Source organism: Saccopteryx bilineata, chromosome 12, assembly GCF_036850765.1.
Source record: "Saccopteryx bilineata isolate mSacBil1 chromosome 12, mSacBil1_pri_phased_curated, whole genome shotgun sequence".
NCBI classification, from domain to species: Eukaryota; Metazoa; Chordata; class Mammalia; order Chiroptera; family Emballonuridae; genus Saccopteryx; species Saccopteryx bilineata.
Genome location: NC_089501.1, coordinates 18,904,812 through 18,931,763, shown reverse-complemented (window position 1 = coordinate 18,931,763; position 26,952 = coordinate 18,904,812). Strand labels below are relative to the sequence as shown.

Below are 26,952 nucleotides of genomic sequence, written 5' to 3'. Positions count from 1 at the left end.
TAAATTATGTGTATTTGTATTAACCTACAATTAAAATAATTGAAGTAAAATATTTATATGAATGCATTTAACTTTTACAAATTCCTTCTGTAAAAATAAGAAATTCTGTTAGTATATTTATTTAATACTATATAAGTTGGATAGAAAAAATGGACACTTAATATTCAACAGCCCTGGCCAGATAGCTCAGTTGGTTAGAGCATCATCCTGATACACCAAGATTGTGGGTTCGATCCCCAGTCATGGCACATACAGGAACAGATCAATGTTTCTGTCTTTCTGTCTCTCTTTCCCCTTTCTCTCTCTCCAAAATCAATAAATAAAACTTTAAAAGTAAAAAATAAAATATATTCAACAGATAGAAAGAAAAATGTAGTTCAAATCTAGTGTGTGTGAATGTGTGTATACAATATTAATTTAAAAATATATGCACAGAAATACATGAAAATTGGAATATACCAAAATTTTAACAGTTCTTTCTTAGTAGTGTTTTTATAAATTATTTTTATTTAATTCTCTGACCTTTATGGTGTTTTCCAAATTTCTAGTATAAACGTATTGAGTACACACCATTTAAAGCACTTTAATGAGAATTAGCTAATGTGATTTTACATTGTGAAGAAGTCAATACTATCTTCATTTTAAAGGTGAGAAAACTGAGAAACATAAAAATAAAATGGCTTAGCTAAAGCAACCCAATTAACAAGTGACAGAGATAGGACTAGAATGCATTTCATCTGACTTCATTCATTGCTCCTTCTATCACATCTCACCAAGCATCTGTCAAAAAAAAAACAACTCAGCCTTTATTCAACTAATTTGAAGTTTAGCTTTACTATATCCTTCACTCTGTCAGATAATGGAGAAATATTTCCAAATAAGACTAAACACTGTGATAGGCACAGTAAAGACACACAAAACTATATGACCTAATTGTACAGATGAAATACATACATATTAAAGAAAGTGTATAAAAACAGAAATCAACATTTGATATATTCAAATAATATTATAAATGCAAAATACCCTAAAAAGGTAGAAGAGGTTATTGAATTTTGGGGCAATTAAGAAAGACTTCACAGAACCTATAAACCACCTATTAGGCCTTAATATTTTGAAGGAATATATACAGGTAAAAAAATAAAATAAAAAGGCTTACCAAGCCAGAAAAATACCTTGAAATAAATCATAAAAAGGGGAGTGTAAAAGCAAGTTCCAAATAAAGAAAAAGGAACCATCTGACTGAAATAGTGTTACATCACATAGAGCTGGAAAAAAAGTTGGACGATAGTCATGAACCCAAGTTGCAGAGAAAATGAATGTTATTAAAAATGACATTGTACTTCTTCCTGTGAGCACTGGGGAGACATGAAAATTTTCAAGTCACAGAATAAAGGCATGTATAAGATGAATTGTCTGGGAAGAGAGCTGACATGAAGGAGAATCATTAGAAGGCCATTAAAAAGGAAGTTTTGTAAGCAAATCTAACAGAATAGCTGTGATAAGCTGATTACAAAATTTATATGTAAAAGCAACAGACCAAGAACAGCTTTTTATTTAAAAAAAGAAGAAAAAGGCTAAAAGGAGTTAATACTATCAGATGTGAAAACTCATTATAGAGTATTACTTATTGAAGTAGTATGGTATTCTTTAAGGTATACTTCAAAGAAAGTAGAAAATATAATAAAATAGAGACCTCAGAAACAGACACATATACTTTGATTTGTGATAAAGAGTGTAATTACTGATGTTGTCACTGCAGTATTGGCTAGTGGCCTTGGAAAACTCAGAGAGGAAATGCCAGAAAACTAGATATTGAGGGGAACATTGCCAATCAGAAAAACATAAGTATGTTTATGACAAAATTCTAAGATTGTTAAATAAACAGCTTCAAATTATATTGTCTTCCCTTGAATTTTGTATTTAAATATTTCCATACAGATAAATTGAAAAAAAACAATGTAAAATTTCCACGTGACTTCAAAAATTGTTAAAAGTTAGCTATATTTGATCTCTCCCTAAACACACACACACACACACACACACCACATACACACACACACAATTTTTGTTCAATGATTTGAAAGCAAGCTGCTGATAACATAATACTTTACATCTAATTATTTTTGCATGTATCTGTTAAGAACTACATTCTTCTATATATCCACATTACCATTATATTTCCTCAACATTCTTTTTTCCACTTTCTAATTCTGAGATAAGGGCAACTCTTCTCCTTTTAGAAATTTCTTTGTGGGGAATTATTAGTTTTTCTGTATCTGAAAAGATCTATTTTATCCTCAGTCTTGTAAGGTATATTACTCTAGGTTTATGTTATCTTTTACAAGCATGTCACAATATAATCCTACTTTATTCCATTTTCATTGTGAAGAAGCTTGCTGATTTTGATGGTTAATTTAAAGTGTCAACTCGACTGGGCCACAGGGTGCCCAGGTATTTGTTTAAACATCTGTTCTGGGTGTTTCTGGATGAGATAACATTTGAATCAAGAGACTGAGTAAAAGAAATTGCTCTCTCAAATGTGGATGGGCATCATCCAATCCATTGAAGGCCTGAATAGAAGAAAAGGTTGAATTTGCTTTTCTCCATAAAGGGGAATTTACTCTGACTGACCATCTTACAACTAGGATTTTGGTCTTCTGGTGCCTTCTATATCACCAACTCTCTTGTTTCTCAGGCCTTCTGACTTGGGATGGAATGTTACTATTGGCCCTCCTGAGTCTCCAGCTTGCTGACTACAGATCTTAGGACTTTTTCACCTCCATAGTAACTAGAGCCAATTCCTTATAATAGATAAATATATATCCTATTGGTTCTGTTTCCCTGGAGAACTCTAATACACTGAATCATAATTGTCATTCTTTGTAGTTTGTAGAGTCTTTTCCTTCTGGTATACTTTGAGGGTTTAATATCTTTGGTATTTCTGAATGTTATTACAATGTGCCTAGATACCTTTTTTTTTCCTTCTAAGTGTTAGGATTCCTAAATCTGAGACTAATCATTCTGGGAAATTCTCAGGTATTATTCCTTTGAATATTACTTTCTATCCTTTATTATTTCATTGGGAATTTCAATTAGACATATGAGATTAAACTCTCTATTGATCATATCTCTCAACCTTTCTTTCCTATTTTCCATCTGTTTCATCCCTTGTACTTGCATTGGGCATAATATCTTTAGATCTACTTTCTTGCTCAATGGTTCTCTCTTCATCTATGCTTAATCTGTTCCATAAACAGTTTAATTTCCAATTATATTTTTCATTTCTAGATAATCTAGCTCTTTTTCAAGTTTTTATATTATAGCATTTTATTCTTTAGTCATATATAATTAAAATACCCTCATTTATTCTTTTCAAATATTAGCCAATGTTTTAAAATTTCATATAATTCCAACATCTGAATTATTTAAAAAGTCTGATTCTGTTGTTCATTGTTTCTGTAATATCTCTCTCGTGGTAGCTTATTTCCTTGCATGTTTTATGATTTGGGGTGGTGAATTTATGTTTTTAAAACTTTCTTAATGTTACCTGAGACCTGAGTTAAAGTGTTTTCCTCTAAATGATTTCTAAATTTGCCACTACTGGGTGCCTGGGGTGACTAACAAATCAGTTAGCTTTAAATTCTCAACATAGATTTTTCAGATTACACAGACTACACTGTTTCAAACATGTGAGGTTCTACTTCTGGTAACACATGATGAGTAGAGCATTTTCCCCCCTTGGCCCCAGGTAAAGCCAAGATTGACCAATATTCTTAATGTCTTTCTTTAAAGTTAGGGTTTTTGCCATATTACCCTTTGGCTGAATATATCACTCTTTAGTAGTCTAAGTCTTATGCTGGGAACCCACCTTGATTCTCTACCTTGGATGGGCACTAAGATTCTTCCCTTCTCCCAAGAACATGACTCCTTAAAACAGAAGTTCTTAAACAGTAGGGAACTCAGGGGAAGCCTTTAAGTATAGCACTTACCTGCCTTTAGATTTGTAATTTCTTGTTGTTCTGTGTTCATGAAGTATTCTCTTAGTTATCTGCCAATACAGACATTTATTTTAAAAGAGTTTTGAAAATACATTATCCAACATTTTAGTGTGTTGTGCACGAGGGCTTTTTGAAGGACATTAAATCTTCCCTAGTGCCAGAAAAGGAAGTTCAAGCTAAGTTTCACTAATTTTGTATCCAAGTAAATAGCATTTCTTCCTGACACAAAAAACAATGTGCAATAACATAGCTGCATTATTCTTTAACAGAACTCGCTTTAACTTACAGGGCCCCATTTTTCCTTCATAGCAAAAAAACAGGCTTGTGATTCAAAGTAAAATCATTCACTTTTACTTTAATCCATAGGATTTATTCCTCCATGTGGAGTACAGCCTAAAAGTAAGGCTCAGTATTAAAACTAGTAAAACTAGGATAGCCTCAACAGTTTCCTCCCCACTCTGCTCCCAGGAATAAGGTACCCGAGCCAAACAACCCCCCATTTTATCAAAGGAATCAAGCACAGTTCCTGCTTATTTCTGAGCAGTGTGTTTCAGTTCCTTGCCAGTCTGTGGAATTATTCAAACAAGCTAATCACATCCTCTTGTGGGAACCAGGGGGCACCACACCCTCTTGCTACTATAAAGTTTGCCTTCCACAACCCATGGTTATTTACTCTGCTCCTGAGTACAATCCCATGTAGCCCTGCAGGATTGATGGTGTCTTCTCCGGGCTGTGAATACATGTGGCTAATCAACTTCTGTCAGTCTCATCTGTCCAGTGTTAAGTGTTGTATATTCCCAGAGTAGGAATCTCTTCTTCACCAATAGGGTAAATAGGAACCAATAAAAACCACTGGTGTCACAAAGCATATGACATGCCCAATCATGAACAAGGACACAGTCTGGCAGGCTTGAGCTATGTCCTGTGTAGTATTCTGTTGTCTTGTCAGCCACTGGCATCTCTTTCCACTCTGAAAAACTCTTGTTCCCAAGACAAGAATGGTTGCTTTTTTTATATTCCCTGGCATAACCTGGTGATGTCAGGTTTAGCCTGTATTTGGCAGGTGGTCTTTTGGGCTCCCACCTGTCAAGATTGACAGAACTTCATCCCTGCTTACCCAGAGTTAGGTTAAATCTATGCACCTAGGTTGGCAATCATCAGTGGCTCTTTGGGAAAGCTATACAGACATTGTTTGTAATTAATTGTGCACCTTTGGAACAGATATAGAGAAAGTCCTCTGTGAGGCTAATGGAAAGGAAGGAGACCACCACCCACAGAAAATTAAGCATGATATCCCAGTTGTTGTTTTTCATGCAAGGGAATGACCTTGCTGCTCTCCTGTGCTGCTGCTTCCCTTGATCCTGTTGCTTGTGGTCTCCTTACCCCCAACAGTATCGAGGTGCATATCCATGGTGGCCTATGGCCCAGGGGCTAGTGAAAACAAAAGGGGTAGGAGGAGGAAGGAACATTTGCTACGCAACTGCTCAGATAATAAAAATCCATAGCCAATGCACCTAATTTTTGCTCAGTACTGCTGCTTACTATCACACTAAAGAGCAAACCTTGCAATCACAGGCCTTATGGTCTCCATCCAAGACACAGACAAAATGAGTTTATTGGATGTTGATCCTGTCCCCAGAAAAACTGACATTTCCTAGAGGAAGAGGCCACCACCTATAAGAGAGGTTACCAAGCTCCCAAACCTTTTCCCACATGCGACTGTGCAGACAGAAACTAAAGCTTGCAACTTTATACAGCTAAAACCCCCAAAATTCTCAGGAAATTTGTTCAGGGGTGGAGGTGTTGCTACATGACAGAAAACACAAGGCTGTAGCAGAAAATGGTTTTGATCCTTCAAGTCTGGGTGGTAGGCCCAGCACTCTATCCCTGTACCACTCTGCACCCTTGTCTAACCATTAAGAGGGTAATTAAAACCTAACTTAATCTCAGGGTCTTTAAACCTTATAAATCAACTATTGCTATGAGACCTCAAACTATGATAATACTGATTTGAGGTTCTCTGGAGGAAGAAACTCATGATAGGGATAGAAAAGACCACCTCCCACTGCCTCACCCATCCCAAGTATTGTATATTCAGTGACCAAAACAATAGCAAGATAAAAAAGAAGAAGGAAGAGGAGGAGGAGGGGAAAAAGAGGAAGGAGGAGGTAAGGAAGAAGAGGAGGAAGAAGGAAAAAAGGAAGAAAAGAAGGAAGGAATGAAGAAAAAATTCTAGAAAAACCAACAAATAACAACTTAAATGTCTATTATTTGGTCCAATTGAAAATATAAAATTTACTTAAAGAATTCATACAACGAACAATGAAAGGATACTGACTGGCTTTTCTGCCTCTACAACATAGGCTCTGAATTAACTTTACTATCTGCTAAAATTCACCAATTGTCAAACCTTCATAACCTTAACCAATAATATTGAGGCTATAATTACAGTTATATCAGGGGATCACACTATATTTAAACATGGCATAATCTCCCATAATGAGGGAGTTAGTTAAGGGAATTACTGAATTGAGAATAGGTATGCTTCACTATAATTATCAGAACTCTTGTCTTGCTTAAATTACTATGATTATAGCACTCACTGCCACTAAAATATCCCATAGTGGGCATGGATGCTCTAACCCAATGAAAAGTAAATAAAAATTAAATTTACTCTTTGACACTTACAATTGGCTAGACAAAATGTATGACACCCCTCCCCACCATCTTGCCTCATTAAAATAGGTTTAAATATTTAACATGACTCAGTGTAATTTAAGACAGGGTATTCAAGAATTAAAATTTGTTAGCATGTAATAAGTGAAGGGTAATTAACCATTTCTCTATATAACAGCCCAATTGGTCTTATTCTTAAATCAGTAGTGCCCCATAGTAGACTGTTATAACCATAGCACCATGGTCCTATTCCATTAAAGCCTTTACCCCCAACAACTTAATTATTGAAATTGCTAACTCCATCCAATCAGCAACTGATAAATATTTTGCTACTATAAATTTGGCTGATATGTTTTGTTCAATGCCTATTTTCAATAGCCTCTCGGCTACAAGTTTCTTTTGTCACTGAAGGATATACACATTTATGGAGCTACCCATGGAACCCAAAGGTTAGCACAATTTACAAACTCCAATCAACAAGTGGCCCCATCTGTACAATTTTACAAATAATTAGGCCATTACCTAAGAGCTGCCCCCTTTAGAGTAAAGAACTCTGGGAATCTCTTGCTTCACAGGGATCCAAATATAAGTCATGGTAATATATTTCTCTATGTATACTAAGACCACATTACAAGGTCTCTTGAGGATACCCTGTATCCCCTTTGGAATTCTAGACACTACTGATAGTGACCAATCCCCTCATCTTACTTCTCAAAATACACAGTACTGGGCTCTTGAAGAAGGCATTCAAGCTTCTCCTCTCCTCGAGTCACCAACCATCCAACTCCAAGCAGTTAAATTTAGAGGTTTAATGGGCTCTTCAAAGAACTCCTATATAAATCACAAAGTGCAACATTTATGCCCACCTTTTGAGGATACCCACTTCCTACACTAGTGCCACACAGATCACTCAATTGCCTTTATTGGTTATAAATGGGGACACTTCTAAAAATAGTATTTTTGACAACTACCTCAATATATGATCCTCTCCCTCTTGGCCATGTGCCTACTTTGCTCTTTAAAAGTCTCAGACATCTCCGTTTAAACTAATGTCAAGATCTCAAGGGGTCAATTATAGCATCCTGGCAAATGTTAAGGGTTGGTATAATGAGGCACCTTGACACTTGATAAAATAAGCTTTGAATGCCAAAATCCAAGTTTTCCTCACTCTGCTCCATGGATAAAGTTCCTAAGCCAAACAACCCTCCTTATCAAGCCACAAGACACAATTTCTGATCATCCCTGAGTAGCAGGTTTCAGTTCCCTGCCTACATGCAGAATTACTCAAACAAGCCAATCATATTCTCTCACAGGAAGCAGGACGCACCCCACCATCTTAACACTAAAGTCTATATCCCATAGCCCTGGTTGTTCTCAAGTGCAGCCCTGCTTGGCCCTGGATGGTGTCCTCCTTCCCAAGGCTGTATGTGTGACTAATAAATTACTGTCGCTCTAATCTGATCTCACCTCTCCAGTGTCAGGTGTCGGTGTCATTCATCCTCATAACCCTAGACTGGGAATCCTTCTTTCATCAGTGAGGTGAATAGGGGGCTATTAAAACAACCTACCACCAATATGACTTAACCTTTCTCTCTTAAAAGTGAACCTTAACAATAGAGAGGACAAGGTATTAGGTCTACATATGTCTTGTGTCCAGTGGGTTGCAATGAGGGTGGTTTTGTTTCATCATTGTGCACTGGGATCCACAGCTGTTGTCTCAGGCATAATAACCATGTGCATCTGCAACTTCTCTGTTACAACCCTAGAATATTTAGAATCCATGGTCTATTTAAAACATTTTTTGCCTTTCTTGACATCATTTCAGTCACTTTCTTGTACTCTTCTGAGGGCCTGGGAACTTCTAAGGCATCACCCAGGCCCATTTGCCAAAGCACTTCTCTTTACCATTGCTTCTCTATCTTGTACCAGACATGGACCTTCCTTAAGGTACTCAGTTTCCCTGGGAATTAAGGCATAGTCCTCTATACACTTGGATATCCTAACCTCATTTAAATTCTATTGTTTAAACCCCCTCTGGCTCAACCCAGTGGACCAAAGTCCTGGGCACCTTCTCAGAGACTCAGACAATGCTTCAGGGCTTGTTATATGTTGAATTCGACTCCCACTAGCCAGGCAATAATTCAATTCCTTCTCAGAAACATAAAACTAACTGTTACGGCATTACATGCTTCTTTCCTACCCTTAGGTTTGTTCTCAGTTCTCCAGTCTCAAATAGCTCAAAAAAATTTTTTTTCTCTATAAAATTCAGGATATTTCCAGAGACACCTATGACCTTTAAGACTATGGCTCTTTGTTTGCATTTTTAAAAAAAAACAATCAGAAACTCAAGTTAACTTTTGTTGTAGATTATAGGTACCATTCATTGCTAAGCAAAGAGTGTCTGTAGAAAATGTTAAAAGAAGTTGTAAGCAGATAAAAAAAAGTTAATTAATAATTTAAACAATTATTTATATACATTTACAAAGTTATTTTTAATTAAACCCTTACTTATCTAAGTAGTACACTGTTCTATTTTTTTTTATTTAATCTTGCCACAAATGTCAGAGATACAAGGTAGGAGAAAATATTTCTATAATTCAAATGAGATGACAAATTAAGTCTTTGAGATAGTAGGAACTTGCTCTAACATTTAAACTGTATTATGTTTGATTTCAAGACATAGGATTTTAATTATTTCATTACATTGCCTCCTGTCTAAAATCATAGACATGTATAAGTTTAGAAGATATTAAAATAGCAGAAATACCTATGTCTAAACTTAGAAACCTAGAGGCCAGCTAAAATTCACTTACTATGCCATCTATCATATGCATAAATCACTTCAAGAATATTTTTTTCTTTGAACCACATAGCATCCACAGAGTTGAACCAAACTCAAACATTACTCAAGCATTTATCTCATGTAAAAACTTTAATTCAATTTTGAATCATAAAAATGAAGACTATATGATTGAAATATGCATAATTTTGAATAAAAATTACTTTATGCTTTCTTTATAATTCTCATTAACTATTATATAAAATACATAATTATACTGTTTATGTAATCTGTGAACACACACTTAGATGCCTTAAAATTCTTTAACAGAATAAACAGGAAGCAAAGTCCTGTTATGGGTCATATAATCTTTTTCTTTCTTTCTTTTTTTTTTAAACTTTATTTTAGAGAGGAGAGAGAGAGAGAGAGAGAAGTGGGGAAAAGAAGGAAGTATCAACTCCCATATGTGCTTTGACCAGGAAAGCCCAGAGTTTCAAACCAGGGACCTCAGCATTCCAGGTTGATACTTTATCCACTGCATCGCCACAGATTAGGCGGGTTATATAATCTTATCTCTAATTTACTTATGGTTCTTTTCAGGTACATTAGTTTTTCCCTGCAACTTATCTGCAATTGCACAACAATTAGCATTGAAAATACTTAAGAGGTCAATACAAACTTCTGTTTAAAGATTCTATGCTATTTTCGATTTAATTGTAGACTTTATTTATTGCTGCATAATACCTTGGCAGTTTTTCTTTTGTTAAAATATGAAAATAAGTTTGCCATTTAACTGAAAGGCATTTTCTGATAACAAAAGAAAGGAGGCCCCAAAGAATGCAGCAAAGGAAACCCACTGTTAGATTTCCTGGAGGTAACTGGCAGTTGACTGCACTGTATTTACTATACTTTTAAATCATTTTTATACAGTAAGACAAATAAGTATGGATTTTACTTTAAATTTTGAACCTTCCCCTTGAAAGCTATAATTACGACTCAGTGACCTCCAAGCAGCCTTAGCTATGTATACCTTGACTCAAGTGTCCTTTTAGCTCAGTAGCTGCTAAATGATCAGGCACTTAGTTTCATCCATCTGCTCTAACAGTGACCTCTTTCGAATTTTTTTACAAGCTTTGGATATTTTCTTTTTATAGCTTTGCCACATTATCATATTACAGCCTGACACCACGCAGTGTAAAATAATTCCTCTCCTGTCTTGTGAGCCACACTACTGAGAACTAGATTTTTTACCTTAACACTTGATTAAAATGTGGAAAGGAAAAGACAAAAAAAAAAAAAAAGTGATGTCTGGAAAAATTTATCTCACCTATGCAAGCCTGGAGATTAACAGAGTGAATTTAAAGTAAAATAGCTCTTCCTGTGATTTGAAAAAGAATGTAATGGCCCAATAAGCTGGAGTGTCTGGGCTCTCTTCTAGCTCAGACGGGGGTGGGTTTGTGAGTCCTTTTGTTCTCAGACACGTGGGCTTCCCAGCATACTCTCCTGGTGAAGAGCACGGAGTTTTAAAGATTTTTTTTAATTCATTTTGAGAGAGAGAGAGAGAGAGAGAGAGAGAGAGAAGAGGGGGAAGGAGCAAGAAGCATCAACTCCCATATGTGGCTTGACCAGGAAAACACAGGGTTTGAACCTGTGACCTCAACAGCTTTACCCATTGCACTGCCACAGGTTGGGCTTTTTTTTTATTTATTTATTCATTTTTAGAGAGAGAGGAAAGAAAGAGCAGAATTTTGTAACTCTTTTCATCTGTGATCTGACTGTGCCACCTAATCACAACAATAAAGTGGGACAGAGGCGAGTCTGATCTCCCACTCCCCATCAATGATTATGTCAGAAAAGGGTGCAGCCATTCTGTGGGTGCGCATGCCCAGAGAGAGAGTTGAGGGGAGCAGGCTTCCCTGGATTAGGTCAAACCAAAATGAGCAGAGGGAAGCAAGGAATGCAGAAATGGGGGGAAGAAAAATCTTAATGGAAGAGGAGAGAAATAGAGTCAGTAAGAGTGGGTAAAAAGTCTATAATCTTATTCCAAATGAATTGAGCAGTGTTCCTAGATTTACCTGCTCATAAGGCTCACCTGCACTATCTGTTAACAATGTGCACTCCTCGTGCCTTACCTAGCAGCTTCAATTCAGTTTGACACCATATGTTTTCAAGTACTGTAAGAGATTATTGTTGTCACACAAGTTTAACAACTGAATTGGTAATGTTTAAATCAGATTCTTCTCCATCTTTCTCTAAAAATATACTGGGGAAAAAACCCCACCCATAAAACCATAAATTATGTTGCTTCTGAGCCTGTTAGTATGTATAACCCAAAAGATTGAACTATTTATTGGTCATTTTAAGCAAAGTATCTCAATGCATACACACAGCCTTGGAGAACTATTCATCCAATTTCAGATCTTATTAAAAATTTCCTTGTAGTAAATTACAAATTAAACAAATCACAAGACTACCTGCTCTATCAAGACATATACTGATAACCTTGGCTACATCAGTCACCCTGGGCTCTTTCACCTTTCATTCTGATTACCAACCCTGAAGTTCACCACTAAATTAGTTTAATATGTTGTTCACTAAATATTATTTGAGAGTAATTTGTTTTACCCCTCCAGAAGACCATACCTCATGGGAGACAAAAATAATTAGGTTCTAAATGTGAACAGTGGACAGTAGGTGTTCAATGAGTGCTTTCTAAATAAAGTTCATATCTATCTGACTATGCAATCTACATCATTTGCAAATCTTGTCGGTATATATAGGAAGCTTATGTTATCAAAAATGACAAAAGAGCTCTGTTTCTTAAGTGAATGCCCTAAGTTGACAGGATATCTGAACAAAGAAAGACCTTTCAAGTCATCTTGCCACTCTTACCCATGTCACATCAGGCCTTCTGAACACCACCAACTACATAACATTGAGCAAATTTCCTAACCTCTTTGACCCTCAGTTTTCCTAGTCCCTGTCATGTAATGGTTTCTCAATAACTAAAGTATCCCTTTATTTTCCTTTGCAATGTAGGCAGAACCTTCTATTTTTATAGTTTTCTTTCTAGTAATTAAGTAGCTTTCAGCTGTCACCTCTTTCACTCCTCTTAGTACACAATAAGCCTTCTTAACTCAAACCCACCTACATTTCCCAATCATTCATCAGAAATAGCCAGGAACTGCCTGACCTGTGGTGGCGCAGTGGATAAAGCGTCAACCTGGAAATGCTGAGGTTGCCGGTTCGAAACCCTGGGCTTGCCTGGTCAAGGCACATATGGGAGTTGATGCTTCCAGCTCCTCCCCCCTTCTCTTTCTCTGTCTCTCTCTCCTCTCTCTCCCTCTCTGTCTCTCTCTCCTCTCTAAAAATGAATAAATAAATAAATAATCTTTAAAAAAAAAAGAAATTAAAAAAAAAAAAAAAGAAATAGCCAGGAACTAAAGAGGAAAGTACAATAGTAAACCAAACATATTCTAATTCATTTATAAGTATTCAAAAACCAATCTGACTCACTTTAATGACTTATGAACTAGGTGTATTCATTACAATAACCTCAAAATTTGGAATTTCTTTAGCTAGATGGACAAAAATTACTTTTTTAAAAAAAATCTCACTTGGCCTGACCAGTGGTGGTGCAATGGATAAACTGTCAACCAAAATGCTGAGGTCACTGGCCCTGAGCCCAGGGGGTGGGGATCATCCACAAGATCCCCAAGCTTGCCAGCCTGAGCCTAATGATCGCTGGCATGTAAAGCCCAAAGTCACTGGCTTGAGCAAGGGAACACTAGCAGGGCCCCCAGTCAAGGCACATATAAGAAGCTCAATGTACAATTAAAGCGAAAGCAACTATGTATTGATGCCTGATCTGTGGTGGCGCAGTGGATAAAGCGTCGACCTGGAAATGCTGAGGTTGCCGGTTTGAAAGCCTGGGCTTGCCTGGTCAAGGCACATATGGGAGTTGATGCTTCCAGCTCCTTCCCTTGTTTCTCTCTCTCTCTCTCTCTCTCTCTCCCTCTCTCTCTCCCTCTCCTCTCTAAAATGAATAAATAAATAAAAAAATTTAAAAAAAAACTATGTATTGATGCCGCTTTCTCTCTCTTCCCTCTCTCGGAAGCAATCAATGCACAATTAAAGCAAAGCAACTACTAGTTGATGCTTCTCACCCTCTCTTTCCATTCCTGTCTTTCTCTCTTTCTCAAAAAAAAAAAATCTTACTTGTATTAAAAAATATGAGATTAAAGAAAAATCTAATCAGTGTGTATATGATAGCTCTCGTTTCATTTGAATAAAAAGTGCTCTGGTTGAAGTTACTCTTGTGTCACCAGGCAATTGTTGTTGGGTCTTTCAGTTCTGAAGGACTTGGCTTCTTTTTTTAAATTTCTTTATTTTAGTGGGTTTACTGGGGTACAGTTTCAGGTATGCATCATATGCGTACTTCATGATGTGCTCATCATCCCAGGCAAAGTCTCTTTCATCCCCATTCCCCCACCTCCACTTACCCCCCCCCCTTCCCTCTGGTTGTCACCACACTGTTGTTTGTATCTGTGTTTTATATATATATACATTCTCACTCCTGTGTGTGGGTGTGCACACGTTTGCTTAATCCCTTCACCTTCTATCATGTGGCTCCCCAACCCCCGCCCCACAGCTGTCAGCCTGATCCATGTATCCATGCCTCTGTTTTAATTTTGTTCCTCAGTTTAACTTGTTCATTCGATTCCAGCTACATACTCTTATCATATAGTACTTGCATTTGGGGATCTGCAGGACAGCAACAATAATCACACATCACAGGGTCAGAGAAGAGGAGCATTCTGGCATTTTTCGAAGCTTCTATTATGGGAGTGGGAAATAATAAAAAACTATACAAATGCTCATACTTTTTTCAGTTCTTATTTTTCTTTTTGCCTATTTGTGTGTGTTGCTTTACTGAGCAAATCCTCAATGGAGCATGGAGAGAAGGCAGAGATGCCGATCTCCTGTTCACTCAAATAGCCTCTGTATTTTAGAGTATTATTAATTGCCAAGATTAAAATTCAAAACCTGTTTTTCAGTACATTATAAATCCAATGGCTTTCAAGAGTCCAAAACACTTTGTTTTTTTTTTTTTGTTTTTGTTTTTTTAAATATTTTATTTATTGATTTTTTAGAGAGAGAGGAGTTGAGAGAGAGAGACAGAGAGAGAGAGAAAGGGGAGGAGCAGGAAGCATCAACTCCCATATGTGCCTTGACCAGGCAAGCCCAAGGTTTCGAACCGGCGACCTCAGTGTTCCAGGTCGACGCTTTATCCCACTGCGCCACCACAGGTCAGGCCACTTTGTTTTTTTGATGTATTTTTAATTTAAGATAAGCCAGTCCGGTCACACCATAATAGTTTCACTGAGTATTTGGGGGGGGGGGTAAGCATTTGTTTTTCTGAGGCCATATGGGGTAGTCACTCTGCTACTGTGTTTATGCATGAGGTAAACTCTGTTGAACCTGAGAGTCTTCCCTTTCTTTGAATTCTATCTACAACTTGCCTCCAGATTTATCAGGGAAACATATGTTGAGTCATTCTCATCTCTATTTCTCATGTGCATAGTGGTCATTATAAATAGAATTTTTAGTCTTTTTAAAACTGCAATTTTAAAATATTATCTGCACTCTGGCACAATCTCCCCTTCTAATTTAGTTTAGTTGCTACTTCCATTTTAAAAATTAAGGATAGTGATGGAAACATATGATTCAGCTCCCAACTCTATCTCCATCTATAACTGGAGGCAAGTGACTAAATTTTCATAACACTTTTTTTTTTGGTGATAGAGACAGGGAGAGGGATAGACAAGAACAGACAGGCAGGATGGGAGAGATATGAGATGCATCAATTCTTTGTTGGGGCTCCTTAGTTGTTCATCAATTGCTTTCTCATATGTGTCTTGACCGGGGGAGTGGGGGTGCTACAGCAGAGTAAGTGACCCCTTGCTCAAACCAGCAACCATGAGCATGGGGTCATGTCTATGATCTTATGCTCAAGCCAGAGAGCCTGCACTCAAGCTGGTGACCTGGGGTTTCAAATCTGGGTCCTCTAATGATTTATCCACTGCATCACTGCCTGGTCAGCTCATATAACCTGTGAAGTTCAGCAACTGGGTGAATATTAATAAGTGTGTTCTAAATTTAAAAATATATAGAAATGTTTATTTATTTTTTAGTTTATTTTCTTTAATTGAGTTAATTGGGGTGACCTTGATTAATAAAATTATATGTTACAGGTGTACAGTTAGATAACACATCATCTGCACTGTGTGTTTATCACCCTAAGTCAAATCTCCTTCCATCACCATTTATCCTTCTTTTACTACATTGTGTGACAGCATAGATAGACCAGGAGAGTATTATGCTGAGTGAAATAAGGCAGTCAGAGAAAGACAAGTAGCATATGATTTCACTTAGATGTAGAATCTAATGAATAAAATAAACAGACAAAAACAGACTCATAGATACAGAGAACAGACAGCTTTTAGAGGGGAAAGGTATGAGGGGCAGGGTGCCAAAGGTGAAGGTTAAAAGCAAAAAACAAAATTGCATAGAAATATTTTAATAAGTTAATTTTAAAGATTGAGATGTAATGTTCTGTATAACACAAGTGTCTATCTGGCCTTAACCACAGCATACTTAATTTGTTTTGTCCCATTTTACAATTTAATAGAATTGATGCAAAGTCAAACTAATTAATGCCATTAACAACAGTCAAGAGAAAACCAAAACAATTGAGAATCCAGAAGTAACTTGGAGATATCTGAGAATCTTGAGGCTTAAAAAAATTTAAGTCATCAACATATTAATAAATCAATAAACAAAGCAACCTTGATTTTGAGACCAGATTGATGGTTTCATAGAGATCTGGTAAATTTCTGAATCAAGTTTAAACATCATGTCACTGGATGTTTGGGCCAGTATTTATCCCCCAGTAATGGTGGTTTCTAAGTGGTGAAGGATAAAAATCATTTTTTAACAGCAGATCACTTGATTGAGTGCACATGGTGGATATAATTTGTGAAGGGAAAGGCTCCAGCCTCTAGGAGTGGCGAGGGGGAGGCTGGACCTTCTGCCAGGCCTTCATGAGCTCTGGGGAAGGTTTCTGATTGTAAAGTCTGTTAGGGAAAGGCATGTCCATACTCTGATCTTGAGCCTGGCTTAGAAGTCAATCTGTTCTAAAGCTCTATGAAAAAAGTCATTCAACCCTTTTATTGATAAAGCTCTCTTACTTGGGAGCAGATCGTTGAGGTGAGAGAGGCTTGGTTAAATAAGAATCTTGCTTTATAATGATGGGATTCAGACAATAACAATTACTTATTGTTGTAATTTAAAAGCTGTATTCAGCCCTGGCCGGTTGGCTCAGCGGTAGAGCGTCGGCCTAGCGTGCGGAGGACCCGGGTTCGATTCCCGGCCAGGGCACATAGGAGAAGCACCCATTTGCTTCTCCACCCCTCCGCCGCGCCTTCCTCTCTGTCTCTCTCTTCCCCTCCCGCAGCCAGGGCTCCATTGGAGCAAAGATGGCCCGGGCGCTGGGGATGGCTCTGTGGCCTCTGCCCCAGGCGCTAGAGTGGCTCTGGTCGCAACATGGCGACACCCAGGAGGGTCGCAACATGGCGACGCCCAGGATGGGCAGAGCATCGCCCCCTGGTGGACAGAGCGTCGCCCCTGGTGGGCGTGCCGGGTGGATCCCGGTCGGGCGCATGCGGGAGTCTGTCTGACTGTCTCTCCCTGTTTCTAGCTTCAGAAAAATGCAAAAAAAAAAAAAAAAAAAAAAAAAAAAAAAAAAAAGCTGTATTCATTGGGATCTGAATTGCACAACTGCCGGAATATAACAACCCTTAACAGATACTGATTTATTTACATGTAGGGAGAGGGACTGTAGCCTAGATTCCAGAGAAACAGGACAAAATTGAAACCACCTTGCCTATGGAAAGTGGGGAGATATGTGAAACAAAATGTTAGGATGGAAAGAGAGAGCCAATCAACGGGGAACCCTGTGAACAGGCACAATTAATGAAACCAGTAGTAAAGATGTTGAATATCCAATCTGCACTATAATTCTCTCAGATTATTCTCAAGATTTAGGTAAAGTTCACTATGTACCACAGCCATCTGGGTGAGATCTCTGTTCTGGGCAACAAGGGAGGATCCTGAGGACAATCTTAAAGTGATGTAGACTAAAGAAAGCTGCATCAGCATCAAAAAGCTTTAGGAGTCAGCAGGAAGTGCTGAGCAGAGAGACCAGAGCATCAGCCCAGAACAAGTGACAGGTAGTACTCAAGATAGGGTCATGGTATCTGAGGGTTCTCTGAAATACTAGGTGTGGGAAAGACAATTAGTGTACATCCTGTAATATGGATGGGAGCTGTAACTATGTTTACTGGGATTTGATCACAAGATGATCCCTCAAGGTTGGAGAACCTACATTTTTTACATATCTCTTAATTGAGAAAATGTATAACAAATAAAAAGTTACTATGAAATAAGTATTTTTTAATAATTCTTATTTTTATAGTCATAATCTGTATTTTTAAAGTGGTAATATATACAGAACAGGACAGTATTTATTTAGACAGATAGATGGCTTTGGGGACCCCTCCAATAACTGTATGGAATCCTAGGAGATCTGGATCTCTATGCTGGCAAACACTGGACTATATCACAAGTCATGGTCCCAGTGGCCAGCATCCTGTCCTCTGTGAAAACCGTAACTTTATCTTCTAGTATGTAAGCCTTCCTCCACCTACTTTTAATTCACCTCTTAGTCCACTTACAATTATAAACTATTTAAATTTAAAAAAAATAGCCTTTATCTAATCTATTCTCTCAACTCTTAGAGATTGAAAGACTAGATAATTACGATGGTCAATGTTCAGTAGACAGTTCAGGGGGGAGGTGCTTAGCAATATTATCTGGAGAATAGAATACAACAATCTCTCATGCTGAATTCCATCCCACAGTCCATCATTTGTTCAGTCCAGAGGCCTGGGAGCTGATTTTAAGCACTGATATCCTACTTTGCTTTAGGGCTTGGGCTGACATTGCTGGCATCCTCCCCTAGGCCTGATCCAAGCCTCATTTGTTAGATTAAGATAAGTTACATGGCAGAGAATCATTCTTGAAGGAAAAAATATATACATAATATATATATTAAATATATATAAATATATATAATTTATATATAAATATACATATATAATATATATATTATAATATATATAATATGTGTGTATCACTCCTGAAAATTCTAATTTATTTTTAGCAAGGCTAGTATGGAAGAGTCTTATTTAATTAGCAAGTGCAAATAATGATGTGACATTTAAAAACAAATTATAACACATTTCCATCCTTCATTGGTAAACTGAATGATGACATATTATTCTTTTATAGTTGCCATTTCCAAATTTTAATTGCTTTGGTTTAATTGCTTTAATCCCAAAAATGTCAATTCGGTAATTACCCCTATGCTGTTGGAATTAGCTTCATTTACTAAGCAAAATAAAATTGGCTTGAGAAAGGGAAAATAATTACAATATAATACCAAAGGAAATACTATGTCACTGAGGTATTAAAAAATAATCGTGTGTGTGACTGAAACTCAGCTTACTTTATAGGAATAAAAGAAAATGTTCTTTTTTTGCCCATTTTAAACAGGAATATACCAAATCAATAGTCAGATATAGATCCTGAATCACTTTCATTCCCTTATGAATTTATTAATTCACTTAGAAAATATCTATTGAGTGCCACATATGTGCCTGGAAAAACAGCTCTATAACTGCTTTTATGTAATCTAATGGGTGAAAAAAAATAATCAGTACAAATCCATGTATAAATACAAACTGATATGTTTTAGATCAGAAATGACAAGGTGTGAGTGTATTAGAACCTGACTCATTGACAACAGGAGCGGAGATACTAAGGAAGAAAACACATTAGCCAATATAGAAACAGGAAAAGAGAATTTTATACAGAGGAGATGGGCACAGGACAGCTCAGGACGTTAAGAAAGACTGGTGTAGCCTGAATACAGAGAAGGTAGAAAATGGCCCAAGATGAAGAAGATCAGTTAGCAGGGACCATGTCACTGAAGCATGTTAAGGAATTGGTCTATCTTAACAGTGATTGAGAAGTCATTGAAGGTTTTAAGCTATAGTGTGATGGTCAAAATTGAACTTTAAAGTTTTCTTTAGCTACAACGAAGAGGATATATTGGAAAATAAGAAGAGTGGATTCAACAGATAAATTTGGAGGCAATTATAGTCGTCTAAGTGAAAGAATGATAAATTAGAAAGCAGAGTTTATGCCTTCAATTTAACACTCCCTAACGTCTAAAGTTATTTGTGTTCTACAAATGATCTACCGTATTTTCACAGAATTATGTGTGTCAGAGTGAAAGGAAGGTGAACAGTTACAACAGAAGGTACAGTTATTGTAGAAGGAAACTGACCTGGCATAGCACACTGCTGTGAACTTTTGGCTCTACTACCTATAGGCTAAGACACCTTAGGAAAGGTATTAAGCTCTCTGAGCCTCAGCTTCCACATCTTCTGAAGCTACATAATACCTCCCACAATTGAGAAAATTAACTATGACAATGTGGAGTTAATCTTGAACAACCTCAGGAAAGATCAGCTAGTCTCAGCCACTCAGGTTAGAGATCTTTGTCTTCCTTTCAAAACCTGTTCCCCTCCTCCTGAGTTTTCTTTCCCAGTTGCTCCATTCAGATACCCAGGAGGCACCCTTCACCCTCACTCATAGTCATCAACTCATATAAATTTTACTTACTAAACAGCTCATCAATTGATGGACCAACTACTCTGCTCACCCTCTTTTACTATCCTAGTTGAAGTCACCAGCCTTTTTACAGTTGATGACCCATGCCACTGATTATTCTGCCTCAGACTTGCTACCCTCTGGTCCATTTTTGTTGTTGTTTTTTTGTTTGTTTATTTGTTTTTTGTATTTTTCTGAAGTTGGAAACAGGGAGGCAGTCAGACAGACTCCTGCATGTGCCCAACTGGGATCCACCCGGCATGCCCACCAGGGGGCGATGCTCTGCCCATCTGGGGCATTGCTCTGTTGCATCCAGAGCCATTCTAGCACCTGAGGCAGAGGCCATAGAGCCATCCCCAGTGCCTGGGCCAACTTTGCTCCAATGGAGCCTTGGCTGCGGGAGGGGCAGAGAGAGAGAGAGAGGAACAGAGGGGTAGGGGTGAAGAAGCAGATGGGCGCTTCTCCTGTGTGACCTGGCTGGGAATCAAACCCGGGACTCCTGCACGCCAGGCCGATGCTCTACCACTGAGCCAATCGGTCCAGGCCTCTAGTCCATTTTTTTACATTTCCAAGAAAATCTCACTATTCAGTTTTTCGTTCACTCCCCTAATGCCAGAATAAGGTCACCCAGATCCTTAGCCTAACAACACCCTGGATGATTTGCACTCTGCTTACTTCCTAGTCACTCACACCCCTGAGATCCAGAGTTGAAGGAAACTGCTACCTGTTCACCTCTGGGTTCAGGGCAATGGATGGACTCAGCTCCTCCTGGCTGGAGCACCATCTTTCCAAAGTTTCTCTTCACCAACTCAACAACTGCTCAAAACTGAGACCTCCATTCAGACAGCACTTTGTCTGGGAGGCACTTTTCCTTTACTGGACTGTATCCTGGGATACAGGACAACCAATAACATGAATTTTATTATTTGAATAAATTGGACGAGTAGTCCAATGAAGGCTGGAGAGTCTGACTGGATCGCCAGTAGTTCACACAGGGTGGTAGCGTGAGGGCAAGAGCCAGGTCCTGCCACACGTTGTAGTGCGTCTTTCTCCCCACCAAGCTGACACACCTGACTGATCAAACCCAGTCACATCACTTCTCTTTGTTAAGCCTTGGGAACACATTCTTCATGTTCCACACATTTTGGACTTTGGAACCCAAAAAAGATCAGTGTCACCTTCTTGCCAAAGCTTCTTTGACTCCCCTAAGAAGTGGCTCAAAGCTCTTGTGGGAGCAAGCATTCCTGCAGCATCTTCCGTGCCAGCCTCCCCCCGCTCGCTATGATTGTGTGAACTCTTCTGAAACTAGGACCATGCTGGATTCATTTTGTGTTTTTGGTATCTAAGACTGTTCTTGGAATGAAATAGTACTTAATGTTTATTGAAGTAATAGCACTCAGAGGTGTATAATGTCCAAATAAGGACAAGGGAGACACTATAAAAACAGGTAATGCCAGCATAAGAAGTCAGATTAAAATGATGGTGGTCCTGCTGGGGTTTTTTGGGGGGTTTTTTGTTTTGTTTTGTTTCTTGTTTTTGTTTTTGTTTTTTTACAGGGACAGAACGAGAGTCAGAGAGAGGGATAGACAGACAAGAACAGAGAGAGATAAGAAGTATCAATCATCAGTTTTTCCTTGCGACACCTTAGTTATTCATTGATTGCTTTCACATATGTGCCTTGACTGCGGGCCTTCAGCAGACCGAGTAACCTCTTGCTCGAACCAGTGACCCTGGGTCCAAGCTGGTGAGCTTTTACTCAAACCAGATGAGCCCGCAATCAAGCTAGCGACCTCGGGGTCTCAAACCTGGGTCCTCTGCATCCCAGTCCGACGCTCTATCCACTGCGCCATCGCCTGGTTAGGCGGTCCTGTTGTTGAGAGCCGTGTAATTTGGGAAAAGGCACTCACTGCTAGGCTAAGAAAAAGAATCCAGGATGGGATGGAGAAGACGATGCCACTGCTGGAGCAGGCTGCCTGTCCTGGTGAGCACTGTCACTCCCTCAGTGGCCTGCCTGTCTCTCTTTAGTCATGTCAGAGAATGAAGTTGGAAAGGAAAAGCTCTCACTTTCTGACAGCTGGACAATTAAGTAGGGAAGCTCCACATCTGCCTTGAGGACTACAGCCAGCACTGGAAAAGCTGGTTCTGTAGGTGTTGCAGGTGCTTGAAATGGCAGAATCAGAGCCAACCAATTGCAATGGAAATGCAACTGAGCTAGGGGCAGAAATCAGTGTAAGCCCAGCTCTTGTCCTGTGTCATTGGGCAAATCTCTGGGCCTCTCCTCCTTCCTCTGTGAAGGAAAAGATTTGAAAGAGATGATTTCCAGTAGCCCTTTCTTATTCAGGAATTCTGCAATTTATGGGCTTGGCAGTTGGATTGATTTACAGCTGTGACACAACCAAGGTTGAAAAGACTGTCAGTGGTTAATGAATGTAAATGCAGACATCCAAACTCACCCTTTTCACTCTTGTAAACTAGATCTGTACTAGCCGAAGTGCATGCCCAGAATGATTTCCCCTTATTCACATATGGTAAGAACAGCCCAAAGCTGTATCAAGAAAACGTTAGAGGGACGGTGAGGCTATAAAGCAGTGGTTTGCAAACATCAGAATCAGCCTGGCAAATTTTTGAAAACACAAGTGCCAAAGCCTGCCAAATTCATATCTCCAAAGAGCCCTAAGAATGATATATATATTTTACAAAGTTCCCATGTGATTTTAATAATCAACTACTGTAACTGGGGCATCATTTAAAAAAAAAATCAGTGTTTCTCAAAAGGTAGCTTGTAGATCACTTTCATGTGAATTAACTAAGATGCTTACATAGTTTACATATGCTGAAAAATGAGATTATGTAAAAGAAATTCAAATCTATGAAACAACATAGTAAAGAAAAAAACTACAATTGTAGAATAGGTTTATTTCATTATTATTTAGATTATACTGTTTCATAATTTTTTTTAATACCCATAACAAGCCTGTTAACACAGTAACAAGAATGCCTGGTAACACAGGCATTTTTACCCTCATTTTACTGACAAAAGAAGCATTAGAGAATTCACATAACTTGCCCAAAACCACAAGATTCACACACAGATTCACTGGAACAGAAAACTAATGCCACATACTGAGGAACAGCCCACAAATGCTACAGAATGTGTAATTATGAGTTCAGTATACCTTCCAGTTAAACAATTTGCTGAAGTCTTATTTGATGAAGCATGTTAGAACTCAGACTCAGTTCCTGTTGGTTGATTTTATTAGCTACTACACAAATATTAGTATTACTAGAATAATCACATACCAACCAAGATAAAATAACCATTAGCTACTAAGCAACATTTCAGGAACTTCCTGGAGTCATAAAATTATTGAAGGTAGTCATCATTTCAAGTCAACAACGTTCAAACACAAATGTTTATTTTAGTTGAGAAGCCCAAAACTGTGCAAGGTCTTACACACCTAGTGAGGAACCTACCCAACTCCAGACCTTAGTTATTTAAAACTCTGCATTCTAATCTGTCTTTACATCACAGGTTCAGGGGTCTCCAAACTTTTTACACAGGGGGCCAGTTCACTGCCCCTCAGACCATTGGAGGGCTGCCAAATACAGTGGTCCTCTCATTGACCACCAATGAAAAAGGTGCCCCTTCCAGAAGTGCAGTGGGGGCTGGATAAATGGCCTCAGGGGGCCGCATTGCGGCCTGTGGGCCGTAGTTTGGGGACGCCTGTAATTTCTATCTCTTTAACTCAATATGCTGACTCTTTGCGTTAGTGCTAGATAAAACAGGACTACATTAAACTTAAAATGTCTTTCAAGGGATAAAATATAAAATGCTATATTACAGATACATTTTTAAGACAAAACTTTCCCCCTTTCTCATTGTTTCTTCTCAACTCATCTAATAAAATATCTATCTATGGAAAGATAGGCATGTCTTGATTCCTTGCTAACTTGAAATAGGAGTCTCCCAGATCCCCCATTACTGAGTTAACTGTTTTGGAGTTTAGCACATTAACAGGCATTTCACAAATATGATGAAACCAGAAGAACCGAAGAACCTTAGTTTTTTATGAGACCAAGGTTCAATTTGTTTTTTTAATTCACTACAGGTGTTCATGGAAAATATAAAGTTGCCCAAAGTCACATAACTTTTAGTGGAATACAAATTCTTTCCTTTCCTGTGTTCATACCCTGCCCTCTTCCACTTCCTTCCCATTGATGTTACAGAATTTCTAAAATATGTGAACACACATATTTTCACAAAAAGAAATAAGTAATGAGAATGATATCAAAAAGAGAAACTGTAAAAAATAAATCAAACATTTACTAGCTATAGATAGATTTGGAAAGGTTTTCTGATTAAAGTTTAAGTTCTTTGTTTTCTTTTCTCTGCTTGAGCAGTGATTTTTGTGTGTTTTCTTTTTTCTCATTCAAATTTTGCATGCCAACTCAGATTATATAGCTATATCCTGTAAAGTGTTTTTGCTGAAACAGCCATTTCTCCCACAAAATCAATACTTAATTTCCCAATAAAGAAGAAAAGAATACTTACAAATCACTGATTAAAATGTTACTTCTAAGACAGGTTTAGAAAGAAATTCTGATAAACTTCCTTTCCTGCAAATTAAAAAATATATATTTATGAGGAATCAAAAAGTAAAAATCTAGTTAGATTATCAAACTTTAATTAATTAATTTATTTATTTATTTATTTTTAGTTAAAGACTTGCCTGACTCTCAGGTCAAGCAGAACCTCCAATTCTACACTAAAATTTTGTATTGAAAATCAAAAAGGCTTCATTTCAAGCAACACGTGTTAGTACCTAAGATAACCAGCTACAAAATGCAGTAGATAATTATTTCATTAGAGATTAATGTCAGGTTGAGAAAGTAACCCTCTAAAAATGACTATTAAGGCAAACATTTGTAGGCATAGAAAAGTGACAAAAAATTGTACTGGGCTCAATAGATATTTGTTTATTGAAAATAAAATTTTATAATTCTATAACTATAAAAAAAATAAAATGTTTGACATGACTACATCTTTGGAGGACTGTAAAAATATATCACACTTTTGGATATGACCACAGAGGATTTTTACATGTTTTGCATTTTCCGTGAGTACCCTGAGTCATTGTACCGATATTCCCAGCTCTCACACCTGCCATGTAGAAGGAATCTGACCATCTTGCTCTTAGAAACCAAGATACGATTCCTACACAGATATAATCCCTGTTCACAGAAAGGACCCAGTGTCTCAAAGTTTAGCACCAGACACAGAAGGATGAAAAATGCTAGGAGCATGAACCATCAGTATTCCCATTAGCCACTCAGGGAAATAGTGTGCTTTATATATATATTTCCTCCAGCACACTCCCACTGTTCTAGTTCAGCCTGCCGTTCATTCATCCTGGACTGCCGCAATAATGTTCTAAAATGATTTCTTGTACTCATTCTTGTTTCCTACAAATCCATTCTTTACAAAAAACTGCAGGTGGAATTATTTCAAAGTAAATCTATTCATGATCATTCTATGGTTAATCCTTCGCAACCTCGCCATCACCTACAGAATCAATTCCAAGCCCCTTCACAGGGTCCACGGTGCACTCCAGGAGCTGCCCCCATCCCCACCTACCTCCTCTTCATTTTCACCTCTGGTCAACCTGCACTAACTCTAAAGCTCTGCAGCACCCCCAGCCAATGGAAACTGTCTGCTGTGTTTATATTTCCCCTGTGGCTGAAATTCTTTACCTTCATCCCCTCCTTTCTGCTGCTTAACCTCTCTCCATCCATTCAGGGTTAACTGGGCATCTCTGCCCCCACAGGCTAGGAAGAGTCCCTCCTTTGGACTCTAAAACACTCTGATATTTCTCATCTGATATTTCTCTATTGTTGAACTCATCACATAGATTATAAAATTCTGATTATTGCCTGCCTTCTCAACCCCACTTCACCTAAGTCTCTCGAAGCCTTTTGAGGGCACAGACCATGACTCATTCATCTTGCACAATGTTTTGCATATTGTGAGAGAAACACAATAAATATCTGTTTAGTGTCAAGGTGTTTTTCAGACTCAGAGCTGCTTGAATGCACATTCCACCACCCTGGAAGAATTTAAAATCAAAAGCAGGTATTTTTTAACCTTGTTCCTATCCAGCATTCCATATGGTTTTCACTGTCCCTCTCACTCTGGATCTGGGACTGTTTCCCGTCAATTGAGTCTTATTTGTTCAAATATAAGAAACAGAAGAAAAAGAGAAAAATAAATGAAAACATTTATATAAGAAGTAAAAATAAAAATTTATAAACTTCAAAGTTTATGTAATAAACTGCAAATATGCACCCCTAAAAAACAAGATTAAGAAAACATACTTTTATAGTCTTATTTTTTCACACTTGTATACAACTCTTGGTACAGAGCTAGTAGAAACATCAAAGAGGAATCTAGTTTAGAGTCAGATAAAACTAAATATTGTTATTTGTGTCTTTAACATGCATGTTTTAAAAAATCTCCATAATTGTTATATCTAGCCCATGATTAAATTTGTGTTTTGATTTTATAAATTTCCACCTAACTCTGTTCATAACAATAGAACCAAAAACAAACAAACAAACAAATAGAAGAGTAACAGTTATTTTCCCTCTCCCCATCTTTGTGCTTGTACTACATTCAAATATACTTATGCAATGGAAAATAAT

General features: G+C 37.8%; 1 protein-coding gene across 5 annotated transcripts in view; it reads right to left on the bottom strand.

Moving 5' to 3' along the window:
- The window catches only part of PKIB (cAMP-dependent protein kinase inhibitor beta), a 134,551-nt gene that overhangs the window by 33,817 nt on the left and 73,782 nt on the right, over positions 1-26,952 (bottom strand). The window contains exons 2-4 of one of the 5 annotated variants that reach the window (XM_066248246.1): positions 24,806-24,870; positions 5,328-5,432; positions 3,993-4,051 (exon numbers count right to left, since the gene is read on the bottom strand). The exons of 1 other annotated variant lie outside the window; for it this stretch is intronic. In XM_066248246.1, coding sequence (XP_066104343.1) covers positions 3,993-4,032 — 40 coding nt within the window. In that variant the 5' untranslated portion in view covers positions 4,033-4,051; positions 5,328-5,432; positions 24,806-24,870. The remainder of the gene's footprint in view (positions 1-3,992; positions 4,052-5,327; positions 5,433-24,805; positions 24,871-26,952) is intronic. 3 more of the 5 variants (XM_066248244.1, XM_066248247.1, XM_066248248.1) reach the window with 3 other exon arrangements.